The 26,762-nt window shown below is 39.5% G+C and overlaps 1 protein-coding gene across 1 annotated transcript in view; it reads right to left on the minus strand.

The window, feature by feature from the left end:
- Positions 1-25,761, minus strand: part of LOC116052760 (gamma-aminobutyric acid receptor subunit beta-2) — a 70,777-nt gene extending 45,016 nt beyond the window's left edge. The window contains exons 1-3 of the mRNA XM_031303585.2: positions 25,287-25,761; positions 25,048-25,139; positions 24,291-24,358 (exon numbers count right to left, since the gene is read on the minus strand). Of these exons, the coding sequence (XP_031159445.1) occupies positions 24,291-24,358; positions 25,048-25,139; positions 25,287-25,369 (243 nt within the window). The 5' untranslated portion in view covers positions 25,370-25,761. The remainder of the gene's footprint in view (positions 1-24,290; positions 24,359-25,047; positions 25,140-25,286) is intronic.
- Positions 25,762-26,762: the final 1,001 nt, after the last annotated feature.

Raw genomic sequence — 26,762 nt, forward strand, 5'->3', positions numbered from 1 at the left:
GAATTTATTAGTCGATTGGAGCATGTGCAGGCCCTTTTGTGTCCCTGGAGAGGAATAGAGTGGAGTGGCAATTTGGAAAGGGGGGTGGTTGGTGGTGGTGATGGTGGGGGTTGATGGGGAAGAGAAGAGAGGGCAGAGCAGTACGGTGATGGTGATTTCATTCTCAGCTGTCATTTACACTAGACAGAATGTTAGCTCACCAATGTGATGTGAGAAAAAACGAGTCTGTCCCACTTACTGCTGTTTTACTACAAATTTGACAAATTTATGGTGCTGCTGAAGCTTTAGGCAGCTGTCCTTTGACTACCCCTCATACACAATTCTGGACAAATTCACTAATCCACTAGAGGAGTCCTACATCTCATGCATTATGGAGGTCTGGTGAACTGAAGAAGAAACTGATTGCTATTCAAACAGAGTACCAAGAAGCACACATTGTCAACAATGAGATAATGCAAATATATTGATCTGTGTGGATCAATGGCGCATTTAGCACCAGAGTGAGTACAAAACACTGGTTATCAACCTATAACTCAACAAATCCAGTTTATGCATGTGTGTCTCTGAGTGTATGTCTTTTTTTATTTCTGCATGTACAGAGATGTGTAAGTCCAGATTTGATGGCCCTATACAGTACCTCCTTGAGCAAGGACACCCTTGAAGAAGCAATATCTCCTCACAGTTGGACTGACCTACAAGAGACGCAGGGGTGCTTTAGGAGGTTGTCTGCGTGCGTGCGTGCGTGTGTGTGTGTGTGTGTGTGTGTGTGTGTGTGTGTGTGTGTGTGTGTGTGTGTGTGTGTGTGTGTTGTTTTGTGAGACCTACAGAGTGAGGGCATTTTGGCCTGTCCTACTACTTTAAAGGCCTGTTTGAGGGGGCAGACTTGGTTTTAAGATTAAGGTTAGATTTAGGTTCAAGAAGCTTGGAAATGCATTATGTCAACGAGGGTGTGTGTGTGTGTGTGTGTGTGTGTGTGTGTGTGTGTGTGTGTGTGTGTGTGTATGTGTGTATGTGTGTATGTATGGCAATGACATACAAGGACAATAGAGATATGGTATTCTAGAAAGTATTTTAATCCATCTTCACAGTACTACCTACCAAAAAGACAACAAAATAATAGTATGTGGCACATAACATGGCTGGCTATCTACAAATTCAATGGCTTTCATTCAAACATTCACGGTGGCTGAGGTGGACCATGGGAGCCATGTGTGTCTGAGGGTGAGCATGGTGGTCAATAATGATCTGGATACCTATCCTACAATTGCTGGTTTACCTGCAATGCCAGATGCACATCAGCCAGTAGGCCTGCCCCGCCAAAGTAAATCTCTGCTATCAAATGTGTTAAATTCAAGTGTGAGTACTCTCAAATTAACACACAATATGGAAGTGACTCATCAAAATCTAGACAGGGATCTTGCATCCGTGTAGAACAAATCCACCCAGATAATATACAAAGTCCTAACTGTAAAGACATCCATGGATCTGCACCAATAAATTTGTTTTTTTAAAAACACCGCTGATTTACATTTGGTAAAACTGTAAATCATTTTAGATGTATCTGGGACCCCCGTACAAAATCCAGGGGACTATTAGGTGGGCATTTGAACATCCGTAGTGTAATTTCTAAAATTGAACAAGTGAAACATCTGCTATGTGATTCCAATCTAGATTTTGTGTGCCTTTCAGAAACATGGTTGCAACGGCAGCCCTACATGTACCCGGGTATAATTTATTTACACGCGACAGACCTAAGGGAAGAGGTGGTGGAGTCATAGTTTACATGAAAGATAATATTCAGTGCAGCTGGATTGATTTGTCTAATGTTAATCTGGAGTGTATTGGTCTAAATACTGTATACCTCTCTCTTCTCAAATGTCATTTGTCCTGGTTTTGTTATATTGTCCACCTTCTTCCAATAATAGCTTTTATGATGAATTTAAAAGGTTACTCAAAGAATGTAATTCTAAAAAAGAAGTTATGCTTTTGGGTGACTTTAACATAAATTGGGATGACAGGAAAATTAGGAATTAATTTTAAACAATTACAGATAATATGGATTTTACACAACTAAAAGGTCCTACCAGAATAATTGCATCCTCACAGACACAGATTGATTTAGTTTTTTTCCAACAGGCCAGAAAGAGTAGGGATAACATATAACCTCATTACTGGATTAGCTGACCATAATTTAATTTTATTCACAAGAAAGCTTACAAATAACAGATTTAGGACAAATACGAATCCTCTTGAGTATCCTAGAATTCTTTTCAAGTGAACTTGAACATTTTCAAATGGCTATAAACCAAACAAAATGGAATGAATTTATAACTGGGAGGAATGTAGAGGAAGACAGTAGTATGTTTATCAACACAATTCAGGGCATAGCCCAAGTCTACAATGATATTCCCAGGTAATAAGAATAAAAAGAACTGTCTACCTTGGTTGAATAAAGATATACTGAACGTGATGGAGTGAGATCATGCACTTAAATAGTATCTAAATTCTAAATGGCAAATTGACAGACACAAGTTTACAATGCTACGCAATATGGGTTACCAGAAAACTGAGAAAGGCTAAAGCAAACTTTTTTATCAGTATTATTCATGAGGCAAGGCCAGGCAAGGCAGCTTTATTTCTATAGCACATTTCAGCAACAGGGCAATTCAAAGTACTTTACATAAAACATCAAAGAGCAGTTAAAAACGGTTAAAACATTAAAAACAGATCAAATACGAGAATAAAATGTACAGTGCAGTATAAGAAATTAACAATTATAGGCCAGAGGTAACACCAAACAAATCTGGGAACATATTACAGTAAGAAGCTAGTTGGTGTAAATAATAGTGGATCATCAAACCAACTAAAATTAAAGCTGAATGGGAAAATAACTCAGGATCCACTTGAAATGGCCTTTAAGAGATACTTTACAGACTCTGTAGATGAGATTACTAAAAGTTTCCTTGAGTTAGATGAAAAAGTTATAGTGGACTGGAAACTCCAAACTTCCAAACCCCAATTCTTTCTAAGAAACATCTCTGAGCATGAGGCAGTAAGGATAATTAACAGACTCAAGATTTCCAAAGCCAAATACTTTTCTATGACGATTCTATAATGCTCAAGTCTCTAAAGGATTCCTTAGCCTTACCCATTACAAATATCAACCTCTCAATCTCTCAAGGGATTTTTCCAAAAGCAAGGAAAACTGCTATTTTGTCACCAATTTTTTTTATGGGCATTTCCACCTTTTAATGATAGGACAGCTCAGACATGAAAGGGGAGAGAGAGGGGGAAGACATGCAGGAAACTGTCACAGGTCGGACACGAACCATGGACCTTCTGCATCGAGGAATAAACCTCTATATATGTCTGTCTGCTCTACCAACTGAGGTAACCGGTCACTGTGTCACCAATTTTTAAAGCAGGAGATCCCCAGCTTGTCTGTAACTATAGACCATTAGTATTCTGCCTGTTGTATCCAATGTGATAGAGAAGTGGGTGTCTGAAATGGTAGTGTTTTATTTGAACAGCAGTGACTTCACCTTGCATCCAATGCAACTTGGTTTTAGAGCTCAACACTCCACATAAACTGCTACTATACCTTCTGGAAAACATGAAATCCATGATGGATAAAGGTGATACTGTTGGGGCTATTTTTTTGGATCTTAGAAAGGCTTTCGATACTGTGAATCATAGAATACTTATTAGCAAATTACTTTCTCTCAACTTCTCAAATGATACTATTAAGTTGATGAAGTCATATTTAAAGGAAATAACACACTATGTTAAGGTTCATACTCATAAGTCTAGTGCCTATAAAACGTATACTTGTGTTCCACAAGGTTCTATACTTGGGCCACTGTTGTTCAGCGTTTTTGTTAATGATCTGCCTCTGGTTTGTCCTGACATAGAAATCCAGTTATATGCTGATGATGCAGTGATTTATATACACAGCTGCACAAAGCAGCAGGCTTAACAGTGCAATGAACCGTATTATAAGATGGCTTGACAAATCATGTCTTAAATTAAATGTTAGTAAAACTGTTGGTATGTTATTTTCAAAGTGACCATGTAGCACTCCTGACCCTGATATATTGATATCAGGGCAAAACTTGCAAGTTGTCTAAATACAAGTATCTGAGTGTCTGGATTGATTCAAGTCTGTCCTTCAAATGTCATGTAAAAAGTATATGCAAAAGCGTTAGATTTAAATTGAGTAACTTTAGATTTGTCAGACAATCACTCAACTTTAAAACTGCTATTATATATATATGAATGCCATGATTATCTCACATTTTACGCTGTTTGACTAGCTGTGCTCAGGCTAACAAATCCACAAGGAAGCCACTTTATATAAACGTACTCCAGAAGTTCTAGATCAGAAAACCAACAGTTATCACAGCTGTCAAATTTTAAATAGACTTTTATGATGGGAAAACGTAATTAAATATAGTAACCTTTGTCTAGTTTATAAGATCTTACACAACACTGCTCCGCCACCACTGAAAACATTTGTTGTTCAGAGAGCAGGCTCTCAAGTTACCAGAGGTACCACAAGAGGGGACTGTATCATTCCCACTCGAAGAAGTGCTTTTGGTCAGTAAGCATTCTCTGTAGCAGCATCTAAAGACTGGAATGTGTTGCCAATACAAATAAGAGAAGTAAATACTTATCGTTCTTTTACTGGTCAGCTGAGTAACTGGCTTTATTGGTGTATTGCTTATCTGATTTTAATGTGCTATGTGCTGGTTTTACTGTAAAGTTTCTTTGAGTACCATGTAAAGCACTATATAAATAAAATGTATTATTATTATTATTATTATTATTATTATTGATAACCAGATATGTGCACATTAGACTGCTGGCTGCCTGTTGACTTTTGCTGCCTGCCTGCAGATTTGTTTTGTCATGTTGCTTGCTGTATGATGATGTGTTGTGTTCTTTACTTGTTGTTGTGCATTGTGCCTTTTTGAATGTTGGTCTGTTTATGTTGCTTTCATGTGTTGACTGTATTGTCATTTTATTTATTTTTTTAGGTTGCCATTTTCAAACTGGCCAGGGACAACATATGAAAATTAGCCTGCTGAGCTAACTCTGGCTCATTTACAGTTGCTTTGCTGTTGATTAATGAGGATTGCCCCTGTCAAATAAATAATAAATGAAATGAAATGGCAAAAATGTACTCTTAAAATTTGACTATTTCTTATAGATAAAATAGTCCTAATGAAAAACGTTGACATGGAGGTCTGTGAAATATCAAGAGTACGAGGGATATTTGACATTTACTGAGTTTTTCAAATGTCACTTTTGAGCTCTTTATACACTATAAATGAAATTGCATTCACCTCCACTCTATTGGAGTTGTGGCAGAAGTCTCACCGGCAGATTGCAGTGTTACATGATGGTGTACAGGTTCAAATGGCATACATAAAATGTACTTATTTTAGTACAATCAGCCCTTTTATTTGCGTGATGACAGTAATATTTTCATATTTTTGTCCTAGTTCAAAGACTTTGCATGTTAAACACCTTGATTAAATTATTTGAAATTTGGTTTCATACATGCAACAACACATAATGATAGTTATTAATAACTTGATGTGAGCATCAAAAAGCCTTAATACCCACAGTACTCTGGAATGAAAGTAAGTGCATCTCACACAAACCCGCACATGAATCGTGGTCAACACTAATCCTTACAATGTCATTTGTTTTTCCAGTGAGTTGTTCCTCTCCTCATCTCACCCTAACTGACCTCTTTAACTGGTGACAGAGATCAAGATTATAGGCTTGTTTTTTCATTTCATTGCCATTTGCAAAAAAACTAAAATCTACAATCCCAATTTTACTCACAGTACTTTCACAAGAAGTCATTCTTGAAATTGTGATTTAAGTTTTATATTGATCAAACAGAGGGCAGGCTGGCTAAATTTAGTGCATAGAATTTACACTGCATGTTCAATATAAATGTAAAAACTTCTACACAAGAGGAAAACATAAAAGTTCACTATTTCCTCCTGCCTGTTCCTTGCGAGCTCTCCTACTACTTACCAAGCAATAAAACTTAATACTGCAATGCCACAGACATGTAGTACACACTTAGGAAATCGTTAGAGCATCAGTGCACAGAATATAACCACATACACAAACACAAAAGGATGGACACACATTTCTTGGATGCACATTCAATGAGTGGGAGATGCACAAATGGGAGAAATTACAGTATCCATAAGGAAAGCATTTCAAAACACTTACATGCCTGGCTAACCTCTCATCAAGGTTTTCTTTTATCTCTATCTTTTCCTTGAAATATCTACCGCAGCTGACAATATAAGGCTGAATATTTCTTTAAGAGCTAGAAACAGTTTCAGGCTTCATCTTTAGCATTTGTAAAAGCTTAATAAACAACAGTATAACTGTATAACTTCCTGGAATCAAAAGACAGACGGAACTACAAAGAAAACTCTAACCTAAGACCCCAATGATGAAGCCAATGATGTATTATATTTCTGTTATTACACTGTAAGAAATGCACATTGAGCTCAATTTGTACTGTTAAATCATTAGTATATAATATATAAGTGAAAATGCAGACAACTGAAGAAAGTGAAGTGTAGGCAAATGAATCACTCAAACCAAGAGCAACTGCTGCATTATCCCTCTTGACATTATCCCATTATCAGCTCACAGTGTCATGTTCAGCTGCTGGGAAAACCAATCCACACCCGCCGCCTCTCCTGTTTGTCCATTATCAACTTCTTGTATTTTGACAAGCTGTGATAAAGCAGGATCTAGTCTAGTCCGACAACTGGTTTCCACGCACTGTGAAAATTGTGTGATAGTGCCAGACATGAGCCAAACCACAGTGACCCATAAGGCCAACTGTAAGACTTTGATGACAAGATACAACAGAACCAAGAACCTACAAGAACCATGTGAGTAAATCTATTCCGCTTGTAAGAAACACACACATCATTAAATGTAACTAAAAAATACATTTATCTAACACAAATCGAATACAATGACCTTTCAAAATGCTGAGATGTTTTGGCATTTTATCCACACTGGCATTATCAAATGCCCCCAAATGCAACTTTTTAAAAATGCTATACAGTGTGGATACCTTTAAAACTGCTGACCACATGCAAATGGGGAAACTGGAAATCCAAATGTAGTATTACATATGATTTCAAAACACATGGCATGTACTTCTACACAGTTGCATATCTAGCCTGTTAACCAAAACAGGTGTTGTCATTGACTAATGTTTATGCTGTTGGGGACTGCATGTGTATCAAACAGTATCACATACATACCAAACAGTAATTTGATAAAGACTCTGTCCAGCAGACAATATATTATTATTGGCCTGTGTGAACAGGTAGCATTGATCAAATCACTGTTTAATACTCATACAGTTGTCTGACAAAGGAAACAGAAAGATGTGTCAATGACAACACCTTTGTTAAAGTAAAAAAAGGAGGTTTAGATAGTTTTAAGTTTGGTAGTCAGACATTCCCTCCTTTAAGCTTTGATGTGCAGGGTAAAATTAGTGTTATTTTCACCTAATGACCCTATATTAAAGCCTGACGCTGGATGACTTGACGGCAGACAGCAAGATGATAAACTGAAGTTAGTTTCTTAAAAGTGCATGCAAAATGACAAAGGCTTAACAGATTTTCATTATTTCTTTCTTATTTTCTTCTTTTCTCAAGACACAAACTATATATCATATGTGCCTCCTCCCATTATATGCATAACCTCTATCCTTTATTTTTTATTATGCAATGTGTCCCCATGAGCTATTATGGCACATTGCTGTGTCAATAGCTTTCTCATTCATTATAATGAGTTCATAGCAACTTTATTTGAATCTGTGTCTCATTCTATCACAACCTCCAGTTTTTGATGAACAAATATGTAATATGGCCCAATTTTGTAAATTGCTGGACCACTAACAGTTAAACAGCCTTTACTTAGACTCAGTTCAGACTTTTTTTCTCTTTTTGGAGTAAATCTCAAAACAAAATTAGAATAGAAGTATTTGTGACATACCTGTAAAAAGGTGAAACATATATCAGTCCCTCCAGAAAAACGCGATTATGCAATTGCATAATTCAATGCATAATCAGCCAAAGTCCGCATATTTATGCGGGGTCCGCATTTTTTTCAAATACGCCGCATAAATTGCCGATTTCCGCGCAAAATATGCAGGGCTTGCATGATTTCATAATCCCCGCATTTTCGTTGCAAAAAAGTCACATATATCGTAGCAGAAAGTTGAAAAATGTTGCGTTTACTTCACACAAGAGCAGCCATTTTCTCCTGTTGCCATGGGAATGTTATGAAGTGACGTAATTACGTGACGTGAACATCAACGAAAAGCTGCAAACCCCGCGATGAAGCCATGATGAAACCGCAGTTTTTGCAAGTTCCCGCAATTTTTGCAAGTTCCCTCAATTTTTGCAAGTTCCAGCAATTTCATCGCATAAAATTGCATAATTATCCCGCATATTCCATCGCATTTTTTAAGAAAATGTGCCGCATAATCAAGGATTTTTGCCCACAACAATCACAAAAAAACTCAGACAAAAAAATACAGACACCTGCAAGCACACTCACACACCCATGATTCCGACCTCTATTAGGTCACTGCGGGTGGATGAGCCAAAATGAAGCAATCTCACTCTACTCACACTTTATGGGACATCATACTGAGTGTGTCAGTCTGAACATGTTACAGTACCTTGATTAACAATCTAAAAATAGGTCCCACACAATGATGAGTGTTATCCTCCCAACACAGAGCAGTTGCTTACACCCTCAAGGCAGCTGCAGTATTTAATGAACAATGTTTAAATGTGCTGGAAACAATGTGCTTTTGAGTTTTTAAAAACCGATCACTGTAGTTAAACTCATCAATAATGTCCCAATTATTGCTAAAGTTGCTGAAGAAACAAAGTCGACCCCTTTTTTACTTCCTCATCCTTGAATCTTTCTTCATTCCTCTGCCCCTGACTCTCACCGATCTCGCTGTACAACATGCCATTTCTATTAAATTAATAACATACTGCACTTTCCAGTTCTCATCCGAGATATGCCTGCAGAGCAAACTGTGAGTGTCAGAGATAATGTACCACGTTTAATACATAAATAATCACCTAGCCCAGGCCATATCAGCTCTATTGCTGAAAAAATACTCCAGTTTGACACTGATTAACACTGTAAATGATGTTGTTTTCATGGACATTGAGCCTTTGGTTTAAGGCATTTAGTAATTTTGGGTTGTTTTTCTTTCAGCTCCTCTTGTCTCTGTAAGTTTATGAAGCAGATTCATAAAGCCATATGTGCACATTTTTCGTTGAAGTTGAAAGTCCAAACGACCCACAGGAGCGCTTCCTAAATTAGCGCCACTACCGGTAGCAACAGATCAAAACGTCCTCACACCTACAGTAAACGTAGCTGTCGCAGTTTTGAGCATGCGCTTAATGTTGTGAAACGTTTAGAAAGGTTTAGACAACATAACTAGGCTACTTAAGTTCAGGAAAAAGTTATGGTTTGAGTTATGTACACAACTAAGTATGTGCTGTAGTTACCTACACAACGTAGTGTAACGTAGTTAACTTACAAGATAACTTTGGTAGGTAAGTTAAAATAAGTCAACGTTTGGTTTCACATGGGACACAAACAGCGGCCCCTGATTACAAGTCCTCTGTTTGTTTGACCGATCCATCCACCTCGATCTGACATAAGCATAATAAGCTGCTTGCACAGACGACCTATGGGGTCGTTTTTTGGGGGAGGACAGTCTCCGTACAAGTGCAAGTGAAGTTCAGCAAGTATGACCAGAATTGGTTTCACCACAACACCTAAATCAAAACATGGAGCTGGTGGGTGTAAGCAATAGCACATAAAAACAAATAGAGCAGTGGGGAAAGTGAACTGAGACATGCCTCCTGAAATGGTTAGGGACCGTTCTGTATTTATGGAATGGACCACCGGAGGAAAATAGGGGAGGGTCATGTCTTTTTATTCTTTGTTGAGTGGAGGGTCATCCAATTTTTTTTAGTCTAGGGGGGAGGGTCACCCAACTTTTGTATTCGTGAGAACAGCAACATTTCAAAGTGGCTTGTTTGGTGCATATTTATCCATGTAGCTCCATGTAGCTCTCTCAGTCTCGGCCCCTATCACTAGCAGATGGGTCCCTCCGTGTTTAGTCAGCCAGACAATTTGAACTGTAGCTTTAGAGACCGTGGGATTTCCCAAACTGGATAAATCCCGCTCGCACATATAAACACAAAACTGCTTTGCTAGCTCCATCGTGTTGTAACTAAGACATCTGATGAAAAAATAATTGTATTCATTAGCATGATTGCCGTACTGTTTAGTTCAAAAACATCAAAAACACCATACGAACACATAATGGACCAGACGCAAGCTTTTATTTTGAAAAGTCAAAGCTTGCGGACTGCACCAAGCCGGGAGGGCATGGAACGGGAGGTCTCCAGGCTGCAGCCATACCCGACTCAAATATCCTTTCGGTCCCAGTGATATTATATAAACGACAGCCTTTTCAAGGCAATTGAGGAGGAAGGAGTGGTAGCATGCAAGCTCCCAAATTGACGCTCGTCTGAGAAATGGAGTTTTGGATAATGTTCAGCTTTGGCAGCTTTACCTATGCTAAAATATACAATATCTGAGGAAGACTAGTGACGAGTCCATAGCAACCAGTGTTGAATTACCCAGTGTGCTTTGTTGAATGGTCTCAATGTTTTATTGTTTTATTTCATGTGAATACTAGTTTACTAGATGAGTAACTTAGTATTTGAAGTAATGCAGTAATGCAGGAAGTGTGCATTTAGTTTCCATCATTATTTTGTTTCCACAACAATGTTAGTGAGTAAATCTACTGAAATGGCCACCACACTATGACAGAGGAGTGTGATGCGTAAGATGAGAATGCAGAGGTTTAGGCATATATATCATGGCTGTAAAATAACAAAGGCTATCTGTATGTCTTTGCCAAGCGCAAACCAGTATAGAAGGCATCAATAAATTGTTGGGGAGGGTCATCTCTTTTTTCCATGTTGTTTTGGAGGGTCATCCAAAATGTATTGCTGGTGAAGGGAGGGTTAGGTCTATATTGACTAAAGATCCTAAAACTCCTCCGGTGGCCCCTGAAATAAATAACGAACAGTCCCTTAGCCATCTGATTAACCCACTTTGATTTGTAACTCTGTCTAATCCCCCTGCAGCAGGGCCCCAGCCTTGTGTCATTATCAAACAGGCAAAGAGAATGGATATGTGAGAGGGAGACCAGAGAGTGAGAGAGAAACAGAGGGATGAGCAAACTAGCAGAAGAGAGTAACATCTGCGTGACACTGGACAGGTGTGGAAATGAATGCCCTGCAATGAGCAAATGGCACAATGGCAATATGCTGTCAAGTCTGCCCACAAAACAAGATGCTGCTGTTTAACGGTTAGACCTACAGCTGCATGTCTGATGGATAAACATCCAACCCATCATTCACTGTCACAGGCAACAGTGAATCAGATGCCTAACTAGTGAGCTTGTTTAACCTGGGGGAATTGATTACATGCCTTCCTTCCCTTGACATTTAGAGCAGTGTTATTAATTGTGCACTAAACAGTGTCTCTAACATTAATGATTTAAGCAGTACATCTTTCTTGCTTCATAACAATGTCTGTGCATGTGTGTACTGCGATTGGTGCATGTCATTTAATTTATCAATTTTAGATGCTATGCTCAAAATATATCCAAATTTTAGTTTTATAACAAGACTAAAAAAGCAGTAATATGTTCAGATGATCCTGATCAAACACATGAAGAATTACCTCACATACAACAACATGTTGCCTCAGGTTTCTTAATATACTGTAGCTTAATGCAGTGAGCTTTAAAAGTTGAAGAGTGCTTGTTTTGCAAAAGAGAACTGAGAAAATGCTTTTTATGCATAACTAAGGGGTGAGAATACATCCATATCAAAGCTACATTTGCAGTCATATAATTGGTTATCCTCACATTGTCATTGTACATTGTGTCTATACAATTCCCTTTTATAGGAAAGAACCCACAGGGGTGCTAAATTAAGCCACGGTAGCAGCTCTGCAGGGCTGTATTTAGGCAGTGGTGCCTTGAGTGAAATGACAATAACATACTAGCAGGTAATGTTCCCAATATTAGTTAAGTGCCTTAGCATGCTAATTCTCGCTAGTTAGCACTATACACAAAGTACAACTAATACTAATGGGAATGTCATTTGTTTTGCAGGTATTTGATCGTAACCAAAGATTGTGACCAGATGATGGTGCTAGATCAATAAAGTTATTAAAATTCATTCTGTGGGTAATATGAACATCTGTATTATATTTTCTGGCAATCCATCCAAAATCCAATCCAAAGTCGTTGGATACATAATAATTTTGCCCAACTGGTGGCACTAGATAAAATATAAATCATATCATCACATAATCATAAATAACTACATGAAGTTAGACAGAAAAAGAGTTGGCGAAAAAGAGTTGGAGAAGCAAAGCAAACAATGAGAACAAGGGACATAGAAATATAAGAAAGACAGACAGTGTGGCAAGGCTGCACACTGTGCTGGATGGAGGAAAAGTACATTTAAAGAGTATTCAATGAATGAAAAGCCAATGTTTGGGCAACTGCTGAAACCTGTTGTACAGACTACTGATGAGATTTAAAGAGATATCTGCAGTGAGAAAAGAAATAATGGTTGCCTAACGCTTCAGTCACCATTTCCCCAGACATCTTTGTACACACAGCTTCTGAGATTTTTTACTGCATAAAAACCAGAGGTAATCTTGTCATGGCGACAGCTGCTCCGTCTACCTCTCCTCCCTCCTCAGCCTCTATTTCCTCCCCACTATTACCTGTTTTCTCAATTCTTCTAACCTCTTTCAGATGCGCCATTCCTCAGCTGCCCGCCAGCTGTTGCTCTTGAGTTTCCCTGGTCCTGCTAGACACCTAACTCAGTCACCTGCTCACCCAGTCGCACCTCATCTGTACATAGCTCCAGTGCATTTTGAGGATAGCTCACAGTTAGACTGTGCCAGACTGCGTGTGTTGTCTTGTTGCCTTACTGTTCTGTTTTCCCTGTCTCTACCTCTATATGTCCACCTGTCTGCCTTTTGATTGACTGCCTATTTGTTTGCTATATCTGATTGACTTTTTTCCAACTGTTAGCCTGTCTATTGAGCAAGTAAATACTTAAAGGGATACTTCACCGATTTAGCATTAAGCTTTGTATCAGCAGAAACACGGTAGTATTTTTGAATGACCGTGCTTCCCTCCCTCATCTCCCCCTGAGAGGGGAGATCTCTGTATTGTGGGTCTGGAAAGATTTATACCGATGACGCAAAAATCGTCATTTTACGTCATTGGTATAAATGTTTCCAGAGGCAAAGGACTACAGCCAGTACTTCCGCATAGCCCATAGGGCTCCGGGCAACAACAAATAACAACAAACTGGACTACATCCAACTTCAACGAAACTCCCAACGCGAGTTCAGAGACTGCTGTGTTTTTGTTGTTGTGGAAACATGGCTGAACAACAGTGCTGCTCTGTCACCAGGTAAGACTAGCTAGTGAAGGTGGGCTTTTTTAACACGGACTGTTGCAGAAATGGGGTGCTTGTATTAAACTAACTGCTAGCCGCTGGTGGAGTTTGTGACTGTTAGATGAGACCATTCTACATTCCACGCAAATTTACGGCTGTGTTTATACTCTGTTTACAGCCTACCAAGCGGTAGTGCTAGTATGTGTTAGCTGAACTTTACGGAGCATATAATGTGTTTCGTATGTCGTTTTTATATAATGTTTTTATATATTTGAAATGTGTAACCACTTGAGCCACGGTGAAACGTTGTTTTGTGTATATGGTTGAAATGACAATAAAACAGTTGAATTGAGCTGACCGTCTCACTGTCTGTAAACGGTAGGCGTGGCTTGGGAGTGGACCCAGAGCAGCGAAGCAAGTGCATTCTGGGATTTGGTGTCTTTCATCCACATGAGCCAAAAACACATTTCCTGGCTTTTCTCGGCCTAAAAGGCACCAATTTCAATTTCTTTTTCACATTTATACTACATAAGTGGCCCAATTTAAAGATATATTCAGCTTTCCAGCGGTGAAATATCCCTTTTAATTACCTCCTGTATTTGGTTCAGGATCACTATTTTGGGACTACTTTAGTATCATGTTTCTGCACAACTTTTTGGTAAATCTGGGCTGATCATTATTACTTCAGGGAAATTTTCCAATGTTTGTTGTCATTTATCTTAAGGGATAAGGCTAGGGTTTTTTCAATTTATTTCTATTTGACATATTCCAGGAAAAGACCAAACTCAACAATTTTTTTAATATTTTCTGATCTCCCAATACTTTTTTCCGTGAAACCCAGCCCCAAGCTCATTCATTACACACTGAAGGAGTACATTTTTCAAAAGGGGTGCAGACATATTATTATTTATAATTTCAGCTGGGCACTGTAGTGTTTAGCAAATGCTACTCAAATAGTGCATGGAAACTATTTTCAGCTGCAGTTTAATACAAATGTGTTGCCCTAGTGAGTATTGGCGGCAGCAGGACAGTGTATAGGATATACTCAAAACTGCAGTAGTCATGTTCATTGTAATGAAGAAACATGTCCCCTGGAGTGGCTCATTTATATGTTGAAATAGTTTTTGAACAACAATGGAGGTATTGCGCACAGAGGAATAAGATATACTAATTGAAAAAGCCTCCTATGTTGTGGCTCCAGAGTATTATTATATTATTATAGAAAATATTACCAATAGGCAGGTTACAGTCAGTTCAACTGCCTAGTGTTGTTTTGACAACTAGAATGGCACTCGGAGAGTGCAGACTCAACAAGGCCAATGGTGCATACACATGCTTTTTGATGGTGCCATTTCCTGAGTTGGGAAGTCGTTCTTCCGACTTCGGTATTCCATGAGCTTTAAGTCTTAATGTGGAAACAACATGGACGCTACAAAGAAGACCTGTTGTATTTTATTGCTCAGACCATTTATGAAACACATTGATAGTTGTTTCAATTATTTGCGTGACAACAAAGAGCAAAGTAAACAGATCAGGTGAGCCATGGACAATGATCGTTATTTTTTTCCAATTATTCCGAACACATGAATGCAGCACAAATACCCTATTGCACAATGTTAACGAAACACGTAACCTCTTTGGTGGAGGTAATAACACTTGACATGAGTCTGACTCACAGGCTGAAACATCATTCCTACATTTCATTCTTGTACATATTCTTGTACATTCACATTTTTTAATGTTGAACTCACATCCAAGTCACCGGGAAATTGAAAACGTGCTATGAAGTACACACAACAAAATGCCAAGTCTTATGGCTGTGCCCATGCTAAGAGCAATGAATGTTGTTTCCTGAACTTATCAGCATTCCAGTGGCAGAGACAGGTGTTCACACTGATCTAATGTGTAATGTACAGTTCCTCTCATATGAGGGGGCTATACAATGCCACTTTGTTGTTGCTTTTACATTTATCCTAGTAGTTTTTTTGCTTGTTTGTGTGGTATATTGACATTCTATAACATTCTATACACTTTGACTTAAGAGTTGGTATAAGGAGGATGCATGAACTTTACTCTACATTCACTGAGAACATCTGGAAATTGTTAACATGAGTAGAGGTCCCCCCAAGACAGAAGAGACCTTTTTTGGAGTTGTGCCAGATAACAGGCATTGATTGGTCAGTTATCTGGTCCAATGGTATACTTACAAATATCACGTCCTATGTTGATACAATGCATAGGATATATACGTTGTGCACACAAAGAAAAGGCGGAATGACTTTTTGGAAGATTGGGTTGGTCGTTCTCCAAGCTCTCTGCAGGAGTTTGTAAAATTGATGCTGAATCTCTGATTGTAATAAACCTTTTTATAATCAAGAACAGTGTCGGCGGATTCCTCTTCATACAGCATCACAGCATTACTATTTAAGGCACCGCAATTTTGGCAACTCTTAAGGCACCACATTTGTCATCCTCCTTATGAGGTGGAAGAAAAAAAGTCCTCTTCTTTCCTTCATTTTTTCATACTGATCACCATCATCACAGCAACACAGCAACCACCGTCAGTTAATTGGTTCTGCTAATGAGTAAACACCTACCAATATGTCACTCGTGACAAAACCATCCTTTTTTCAGTATACAAACAACCCACTTGATGTCTGCCCTTTTACTGCATTCAAATGGCACACAGTGTAATCTAAATGGATTATTACAACTCTATAGGGAGGCACATGTATCTAAACCTACCAGCATGGATAATGCAAGTTGGGGCATGGGTTGTTTCAGCACTCCACTCACACAATTCATCCACTCCTCCTTCGTTTCCTTCAACATCCCTAGTGATTTTCCTCTGCACACACTTGCTGTATTTTCTGTATTCGTTTGTACAGTAATATATATATTTATACAGCTTCTGTGCATGTTTTTCTCTTTTTTTGCTGAATCTGTTGATAAATGTAGCATCAAAGCCTAATAAATAAAGGACTGAAATAGACAGTCCATAAAATAAATGTTACCAACAAATACTAATGGTATGATTAAAAAATAAACTACCGTCACCTAGATAATTAGTATCAGACCTGATATGTGTTCTGCTGACGCCCACGGCAGCTGGAATTAGAGATACTGCATTGGTCATATCTGTGCATTAGGCAGTGAAGACTTTGAGGGAATGGAGAGCTACTACATAGAGCATTTGATTAATTTACAATTAAGACAAAAAGTCACGTTACTTCCATAACCTACCAAATACACTAACTCATGGTGGATATCACCATACAATGGCCCTCATTTATCAACCTAATGTAGAAACCGGCGCAGATATGAGCGCAGAAATCATCTTACGACAGGCTTCACGTGTGATTCATGAAACGTTCGTATCACACCAATCAGAGCGTAAGAATGGTCGTACATTGATAAATGCAGCGGCTGGAAACAATCGTAATTTAAATATCACACCACAATATATTCTCGGTTTTGAGGCCTCGCCCCTATAATTTACGACATGGCGAGACGTAATCACCAGAAGTAAGAAGCGGCACTTTTCAGAGGTGGAGATTGAAACCCTGATGTCTCAGGTTCATTTACACTAACGTGTGTACTATTTGGCAGCCTGAAAACTGGTATTAAAGGCTGTAGAAAGAATGTGGAATGGAAAGAGATCACTGATGCGGTCAACAGTGTTGCCGTAGTAAATCGGACTCCAGCTGAAGTTTATCTACATCCTTGACACATGTATGCTATAGTCCTAATAGTAATATACAGGCTTATATTGCAATCTCTTAGGCCTACATGGTGTACCTATATTTAAATAAATAAATATAGGTCTTTTATTTTACTTGTGTTTTTTTCATGAGTCAGAGCCAGGCAACAGCTGTGAGGGAGAGCGCGTGTCCTCCACCCCCCGTGCTGGACCACCACCCCGACCCTGTCTCCTGACAGCAGAGTGGCTGGAAAAACAAGCCGAAATATGTCGGTCAATGGCAGAAATAAATCGTTCACTATGGCCATTAACGACACTTTAAAAGAGAAACGAAAACCTGAAGAATAAATAAAAATGTTGTCATGTTTTGCTGTGAGTATCATTGCCAAACATAACACTATACCTTTTAAAAGCGAGGAATAATATCCTGTCTCATTCATATAGCCCAGTTGGGGCTGTGCTGGACACTGCTCTCTGGGCATCGGGTCATCTGGCTCCATCACTACATTTATGGCACCCTGTTTTCCTGCGAGATGTTGTGCAGAACCACACAGGCTAAAACACTGTTGCAGACTTTTTCTGCCGTGTATAGTAGGGTCCCCCCCGCCTCCGCTGATGCAAGCCATCTGCCCTTAATCAATCTGATGGAGCGCTCCACCGTGGCTCGTGCATGTATGTGTGCACTATTGTGCCGGCGCATAAAAGTCTTCTAAAAGAGCCAGATCTGCCATTGCTGATAAGTGATCAACTGATGACTTCTCCTTCTCCTGTTAAACTGATTATATGCTGCACCGCAAACTTGCGTACACGAGTTCAGACCAGACGTGAGATTTTATCGCAGCCTATGCTCACGTTCAAATTAATAAATGCCTTGCTTTGCGTAGGAATCGGCGTACGCCCGTCCTACGCCTGTTTTAGGTCGTACGCACGTTTCATAAATGAAGGCCAGTGTGCTTCTATTCACATGACCGATACAGTATACACAGTGGCCAAGCAGGACTTGGTGGGTATAGGCAAATCACTAACTTGTTCGCAATGCTAACTTCACTATTTCCAATCGTAATCCAAAGTAGACTTATTAAATGTAGAAAAAATCAACATATTGTGTCCTTAAGTAGTCTGATTAAAGCTGTAGCCTACTATAAACATTTTTTTTATCTCAAGGTCCAAGGTATCTTTATTATCCCCACAGGACAATTTGGTTTACAGCCAGTAGTAATAAACAACAAACAAAACCAATAAATAAAAAGCACAACAATATCTTAGCCATAGGTCAAATGACTACATATAATGTTAAAGGTGTCGCTCATACATGTAATAATAAACCCACAGAGAATTATCTGCACTTTACCTCAGCTAAACAGATCATGGTTCTATGGCCCACATTTAACATTTTGGTTCAGACTCACCACTACCAGCTAACCTTTTTCAAGCATCAGCATGCAGTTGTTTTCAGCAGAAACCTCTGATAAACCCAGTGGATACCATCTACCCAGCACCATACTGCAAACTGACACAGTAACTCACTGGTGAACATAGAGGAGCATTTGGCAGCTAAAGAGACCGATATTTCCCTCAGGACTTGATGAATTTTAAAACAGGGCTAAAGGAAGAGTAATTATTGGATTTACATTAATTGGGTGGCCAGAAACAGGACTCCAAATGAATGCTAATGTTGCTTTGTGTCTGTCGGATGTGTAATTTGGCAACTGTTTGCTAACACATTTGCCATATCAACTTTGGTAGGTGATAATAAGTTGCATTTTCAGGTAGTTCTACTGCCCACGAGTGGCAACAAATAAAAATAAAATATCCGATAATGCTTAAAGTGTAAAAGTTATTTCAACATGATACAAGTTAATAGTATTCATGCTTGCATCCAGTCAATGCCTCTGAGATTGTGAGATTGGTCTTGTGTAACTGTTTTACTGTGTACTGTTTAACATCCCAGTGACAGAGTCATTATAGGGATTATATCAAATTGCCACTGCTAAAAGGAAGTATATGGTTAACCGTCATCTAATCTTAAAAATGGTAATTGTGTTCTTAATGCCTAAATTGTCTATTGTTTTCTTCAACTTTCCACATGCAGTTATTAAAATTCCAATGAGGTCCCTTCTTTAGTGAACTGCACCATAAGTCAACTGCTATCCTATTTAAACAGATTTTTAATGAAAATTTTAAGTTTCAAGTCACACTGATGTATCATATATCCTAAGCAGTAAAAACAGATAATCAACACTGTTATCATTAGAGCTTGGGTTTCTTTATGCATTATGTTTGCTCCAGCTCTCTCCATTACCACACCAAGTCAAATCCTTGCTGAACCCTAGTTGAGGTTGTCTCTGCTGTCTGTTACGTAAGTCAAACAGCTACTTTCCTGGAGGCTACATTAACATACCAGTTTATGAAGTAGCATGACTGGAGAATAGCAAGGGATTAGGATTTGTGAAAGTGTGTATGTACATGAAAGACACAGAAAGAGAGAGAGTGTACATTCACACTAGAGACATCCTAAGTGTACAAGTATGTCCATTTCTGCCCTATATGGTAGCAGGCTTAAATAGACTGTGAATAAGAAAAGAGACACAGCAATAGTCACTCCAAAGGACTACAGTAACTACAACTTTTAATGTAGCAGTTTTGAGTACTGTGATTACCATTTCAGCCAACTGAAGAATGTGATTGGTATGATTAACTGTTGTACATTTCCAAAGCAAACTGTTTTAGTGTTCTCATTTGTGTTTGCAGCTTCTATGTGTGCTCAACAATACCCAAATCAACCATCTACAGCTCTGTGGATTACAATCATATCTTAAACTGTAGTTGCCTACTTAATGCTATATCACCCACGATTACATCTGGGGACCAAGGTCAATCCCTTTTTGCTCATTAACTTGTTATGATCTTGAGTGTGGAGATAATTTTAATAGTTTAGACAGTTTGATTTACAATAGGACAAAACGTTGGAGTGCATTCATTTCTCCCCACAATTGGGATGCGTTTCACTGTGTGAATCGTCACATATTGCCACAACACTCTCATTAGATACTATGCAACCATCAAGGAGCAGGAGTTTAGAGACAATTTGAGTACTGACAAAGACTGCAGTGATCAACCCTTATGCACAATTTGGTGAAACCCAGCCAGACAAAAGAGACAATAATGTCACTGTATCCTTTCAAGAACACAACATTAAGTTGCATCCATCATCTTCAAAGATTAGTTATATCATCCATCTATGGATTTTGTATAATTGACATTATAATGAGCTGATTAATGTGATATTTTCCTCACCATTGCCATTACAAACTGGGTGTAACATGTTTAAATCTGTGCGATGAAAATCTATTTAAATCATACGACTAACTATCTTGGCTGATGTCTACTGCTCATAAATTTACAATTCTGCCCACATCAGCAATAGAATATTGAAGACTGCTATGACATAGATCTAGACACAACTACAGATGCAGACTTAATATCATTTTAAAGCTCTCAGGTCCGGACAAAACACTATGCAATAGCAGAGAAGTGCTTCCAGAACCTTCCTTTCCTTTTATCAAATAGCAAAGCAATGATCTTTTTCTTGAAGCCAACAACATCCCATCAGAGACATCTTCTGATGAGATGTTGAAATTACTGGGTACAGAAATGGGGGGCTCTGAATTCCAGTCCTTCTCCAACACTCAATAAGCTCCTCTTGACCTTTATGTGCATTAATAACTGTATTTCTGCCTTTTGGATGAGGAGAATAACTTTAGTTCATCCTCAGACACGAGTATTTCTTCCCCTGTGAAAGCTGTTGGCTTTGGATTGAAGTGCTCAGGAGCTCAACCAAGAGCAAATATTGAGAATTAAATGGCAATGGAAGAAAGAGCACAAAGGAGAATTGCTGGGAGGAAGGACAAATAAACAAAGGACAAATAAACGAAGGACAAATAGACAAATAAACCAACCAACTCCTCCATATGCCTACTGTACCTATTTTCCATTCTTCCTTTGACCAGTGCATGAATTAAGGTGTGCTAAGCCACTTGCCTTGGGTTGAATGTCTAACATGACATTGGTATTCAGTGTGTGTCCCTCTCCGTACGTCTACCTCTGAGTCACGCAGAATGAACCCTCAGCAGCACTAGGTACATGACCTTCTCTCCAACACCAGCACCGCTTCTGGCTCTCCAATTGTTAATGTAAGAGCTTTCTCTCTTATGTATCTTTGTCTCTCTCTCTGTCACATACATAAGAGGTGACAATTTTGACTCCTAGCTCTTACACAATCATATCCTATCCCTTTTTTCCCTCGAAGGTTTGACACTTTGGCCCTGACGCCCACAAACAAGTGACCTTTCATGGATGTATAATGAACACCAGCCACAGCCTCTTCATTCCATGTCTGGCTCCGGGCCTAAGTGACATGTAATGTAGTTTTCTACATGGTATATGACTCAGTAAAGCCAGCTGTTGGTGAACAGTTTTACTTGTAAAACATCTAAACAGTCATTGGTTGCTAACATGATCTAGAGGCTTGTCTGTAACTAAGAAAAGGTAGGATGGGGGTTTTGGGTCATTAGAACTGCTTACACGACAAAATACTGGAGAGGACTTCATGTCCTCTGGGCCACTCACACTTGAAGGCTTACTTAGTTTGGTGACTCATCTAAAGTGAGCTAAAGGCCTGTGTTGTTTCTAAATGGGGCTCTGCTCTGTGACATTGGTAAGACATTGCTAAAACAGATGGTTTAAGACAAACCTCTTTGCAGTTCCTTATTTTAATGGCTCCTCTAGAGAAATCAAATATATACACTATGTTCAAGTCTCTGCTTTTAATGCAAGGCCTTCAACAGAGAGCAGTGGTGGCTGATAAAAGAATATATTTTTAATAACAAAGTATGGGTCTCCAACTCTGCCATAATGGCTAATAGGACACTGTTGGATACATCCCTCGGTGACATATCTCCATTATCCTCAACCCTGTTTCTCATCTGCTCTCTAAAGAAAAGACACAGGGTGGCTCTATCCCCACACCAAAATAAGTGGCAGACAGAAAGCCAGATGGGGGAGAGGAAATGGAAGAAAGGAAAGTGCTTCTACACCAGCTGCTATCCTGGAAAGTGGTTACATTTATAGGAAGGGGAGCAGATCAAAGATGCCGAAACCATTACGCACACATGTGGCCTCTTATTTTCATGAAAGTCCAATGGGTTAGGTGGTAATGACTCCCCTTTCACAGTAGAGGGTGTTTAGTGGGCAAAGGCTGACAAAGGAATAGGATGATCAAAAAAGCTGCGCTGCACTGACTTTGTGTGTTTGGATGGAAAGTGGGATTTCTTTTATTTGGCCATGTGTGTGGGTGTGTGTGGATATAAGCACCGGCCCTGATGCACTTATGGTTAGGAGTAATGCAGCTGGGATATACTCTACTTTTTTCCAGAAAGTTGTAGCCCAGAGGAGATGATAGCAGAGGAAATAATAAACAAAGCACAACAAACTTTGGAGCGTCCTGTTGGCTCAGTCATAAGACATGTACTACTGTATATCATTATGTTTTGTCATTACGTGGTGCAACACCCTGGCTACAAATCTTGCTTGTGACCTATTTTCTCACTGTCTTTTAGATTTAACTATCTGCTCCATGATCTAAAAAGATCCAATACCCCAAATATTTACTATTATTGTTATCATATTATTTGTTGCCTATACACAATTGTGTGCTAATTTACCATAACAAAATCACTACCTTCCGTTCTGCTTAGAAAAGCGATACATACATTGGATGAAATGTATTTTATGCATTAGGTGATTAGGATGTAGACATAATACTTAAGTATTTAATTCCTGGAAATGTATCCAATGTCCACACTTACAATAGACATACTCTACTTGCAAGCACTCTTTCGCATGGACACACAAATGCACAAACACAATTTAAGGCAGATTTCAAGCTCTTGCATTGGTTACAGAGGGAAAACATGCCTTTAATTATGGATTCAAGGCCACTGTGGAGGGCTCTGTCGACCTGCATTGTTTAAGTGTGTGGTTGTGTGTGTGTGTGTGTGTGTGTGTGTGTGTGTGTGTGTGTGTGTGCATGCATGTGCCTGAGGTTGTGCAGGTCTTCTGGGTAAATGCATACAAATAGACATCATCTGTTCTCTCATCTCATCTCTACACATCAACATAGTCTACAGGAGCAAAAGATAACAACATGAGCAACAGCCTTTGGGTGCTGCTGCCAAAAATATTCCAGTGTGTAACCATGTCACCAAAACAAATGCAACAGCAGGTGGCAACTATGCAAAAAGTAAGAGAAATTGTAAATAAACAGAGGTCAACCACAGAAAGAAACAATGTTACAAAAGAATTACAGTAGACCTATCAAAATCTCATGCATATACCTATAAACATAATTTTTTGCTCACCTTGTCAACTGTATCAGTGTCATGAGTGACCTTTCATGATGATAAAATGCAGCCTCCAGTTTCCTTGTAAACTGAGGTGCAGTTCTAACATTTCATCACTAGGAGGTGCACTTGTATGAAGCAAAACTCAATAATCTCCACTTCCCATATCCACAGCTCTCAAGTTCTTCCACTGTCACTATTTCTAGTTAAGCATCATACACCAGCCATAACAGACAATCTAAAACATTTGTCATGACGCAACATATATGTCAGTGTGAAATAATTGAGACTTGGGCTAATACTATAAAATCATTGATTTTGTGAAGTTAGTGATGCTTGTCTTTGTGCCTGTTCAGCAAATTAATCAGCAATTACCTTATGAGACCAAAAACAAAGCAACCATCTATGTCAGTCAATTTAAAAAAAACCAGAGGTTGAAAAGACATATTTACACAGACCTGCATTAAGAGGGGGGGTTCCCCAGGTAGTTTGGGAGGGTATCCCCCCTCATAGGTTTATGCTTAGCAGGGATCATTAGCCCAGAATGGTCACCCATTGTCAAAGTTTAGGTGATAATGGCCTACTTACCATATTAACTTCTGATACCATGTCTATGCTGGCTATGTCTATATTCATTCCCACTCCAACAGGAGGACCTAGAATAGATCAAAATAACGGTAAGCAATAGATACTGTACATCAGGTTCAGCCTGTATGATTCACTGACATATTTTAAGAGAAACGTTTAATAATGTAGGTGATGAAAACACAGATTAACACTTGTGAATTTAGCTGTTGTCAGCCGGATAATAGTTTACAGTGTTCATTTCGGATGGGATTAGACGCGCTGAGCTGCGGTAAAAGTGCTGGTAATTCCCCTAAAAGTTGTTGACATTAAATCACCTAGCCCTAAACATGTTTACGTCGCAGTGAACACCTAAATTGGAACATGAATATATACAAGAATGGGCAACATTTGTTTAAAATTCCAACAGACTTGCACTGGGAGTTGACAGCCACCTTTTTTTCTTTTACTTTAGAGTTCTTTCATTCAAATAAATGAGCTGGAGTATTTTATCGTCCACAGTCATCCTTCAACCACATCACTAATGTGTTATCCTATTATGTCGCTACTCTGGGGGGTTTTGACACATTTTGACTGTATCATATAACATGCCATAGACTGTGGAAGACGCCGATATTAAACGTCTCTTTTACTTTCCGAAATTGCAAAGACAATTTTGTTATCGTGGATTAGGCTACGTAGCCATTTCAACACTGTACTATTATACGGACTGACAAGGAGCAAACTCGAACATAGTTGGTTATAATACGAGTTCATTTACCTCCGAAATCTGGCCTCAATCGTATATCATAACCTTTCAACAGTCTGTCCACCGTTTCTTTAACCAAAGACATATTGCTAGGGTCACCGACACTATGGAAGAAAAAGAGAGAAAGGTTGCACAGCAGATTTAAATACGAGACATTCTTGGACCATGAAGTGCCCAAGTATTTTCCATGCCGTCTGTAACAGTCACACTAAGAACAAACGAGTGAAGCATCCTTCGACTCTCTCACTTACCTTTGGGCGCACACCACAGTCACTACGAGAGGGAACAACCAGACGCAAAAACACCCCATTCTTCTTATTCTGAACACTGCCATACTTATGTTATTTGTATTTTTCTTTTAGTGAAGACAGACGAGGTCCAACTTATTCTTGCCAGTGCAGTAATTCCAATGCCGGGCGCATGCGTATTCCCGACCACAACATCAAGAAGCAGCGCTGGTGGTGATGATGGTAGTGGAAGATGTAGTACCCAGCCACACAGGAAATTTAAAGGAGAACCAAAACTGCAAGTTACTCAGGGGCACATGGGGGGTCTCCTGGTTTCTTTAAACCCAGGTGATCGTGACGGGAAGGTTAGTGGATCGAATCCACGGGGGCGAGGTGGAAAATGTGGGTGGGGTTGTCTCTCCGTTCGCTCTTTAGACACCCGTCAGCCAACTCATCTAGCTGTCCCTGAGCAAGGCACTTAAACCCACTGCTCCAGCAGAGCTGCTCAGGAGTTCCCAGCTGAAGTCTGGACTAAGCAGCTCTTAGTTTAAATGTGTGATGCAGAGCAGTACTAGAGAGAGCCTTCAACTTAACTTTAGTTTTATAAATCAACACGTTTTCAAGCTGACCACCAACCACTACATTAAGTGGAATGCTTATGTGAGACATGAGATAACTAAAGATCGTGTTGTCTATTAGCCTATTAGGCTATACGCCGTATTGTATCCACATTTATGTTGTGTTTATTGCAAAATACTGAGATTGCTCAGTGACATCACCTTCCGTGCATGGGTGTGAACTTGCAAGTGAGGCAGATGCCGAACAAGGGACATGCAACTGTTCTTGTTGCTTGTAGTTTTTCTGGGTAGCTTACTGTAAGGCGGGTCCCTCGGGAAAGCTGAGGGAACATAACAGAGTCACCGTTTGCTCACTCCTTCCCAAAAAAGAGAGAAAGGGGGAAAAAAAACATCAGTTGGTGACTCTGTCCATGGTGCTGAAATGTGTGAATTCAGTCACCCCCTCTCTCTGACTCTGTCCATTGTGCTGAATGTGCTCCCATTTCTCACTATCGCTTTCTCTCCACACAAAAGGGGAGTTCCGTGCTATAAATGCATCCCTGCACCAACAGTTGCTCACGCATCGATCCTCGAGCATTCGGGCCTCTGACGAAAACGAGAAGCGTGGCTTAATACTCTGAGCGGTGCGGTGCTAATGCAGTGCCTTGGGGTTGAAAGATGCATGGAGCAGAGCACTATGCACTGAAGCCTACACTCAGCGCATCTTTCGCAGCCATGCACGCTTGTGGCTCCACGCATTGGTAAGCAGGATGTGCGCCACTGTGTAAACTCGGACACGAATGGATATGGTGGGATCAGACGCCGATGTTAGAGCAGTGAGCCTTGTGTAGGAGTCCTACAGCGGCTCTACTGCCTGAGAGAGGAGGGGAGCAGAAGTGGTCCTACCAGGGAGATGCTAAGTGTACCGAACTACAAAGGCACA

Source organism: Sander lucioperca, chromosome 13 (genome assembly GCF_008315115.2).
Source record: "Sander lucioperca isolate FBNREF2018 chromosome 13, SLUC_FBN_1.2, whole genome shotgun sequence".
In the NCBI taxonomy this organism is placed as follows: Eukaryota; Metazoa; Chordata; class Actinopteri; order Perciformes; family Percidae; genus Sander; species Sander lucioperca.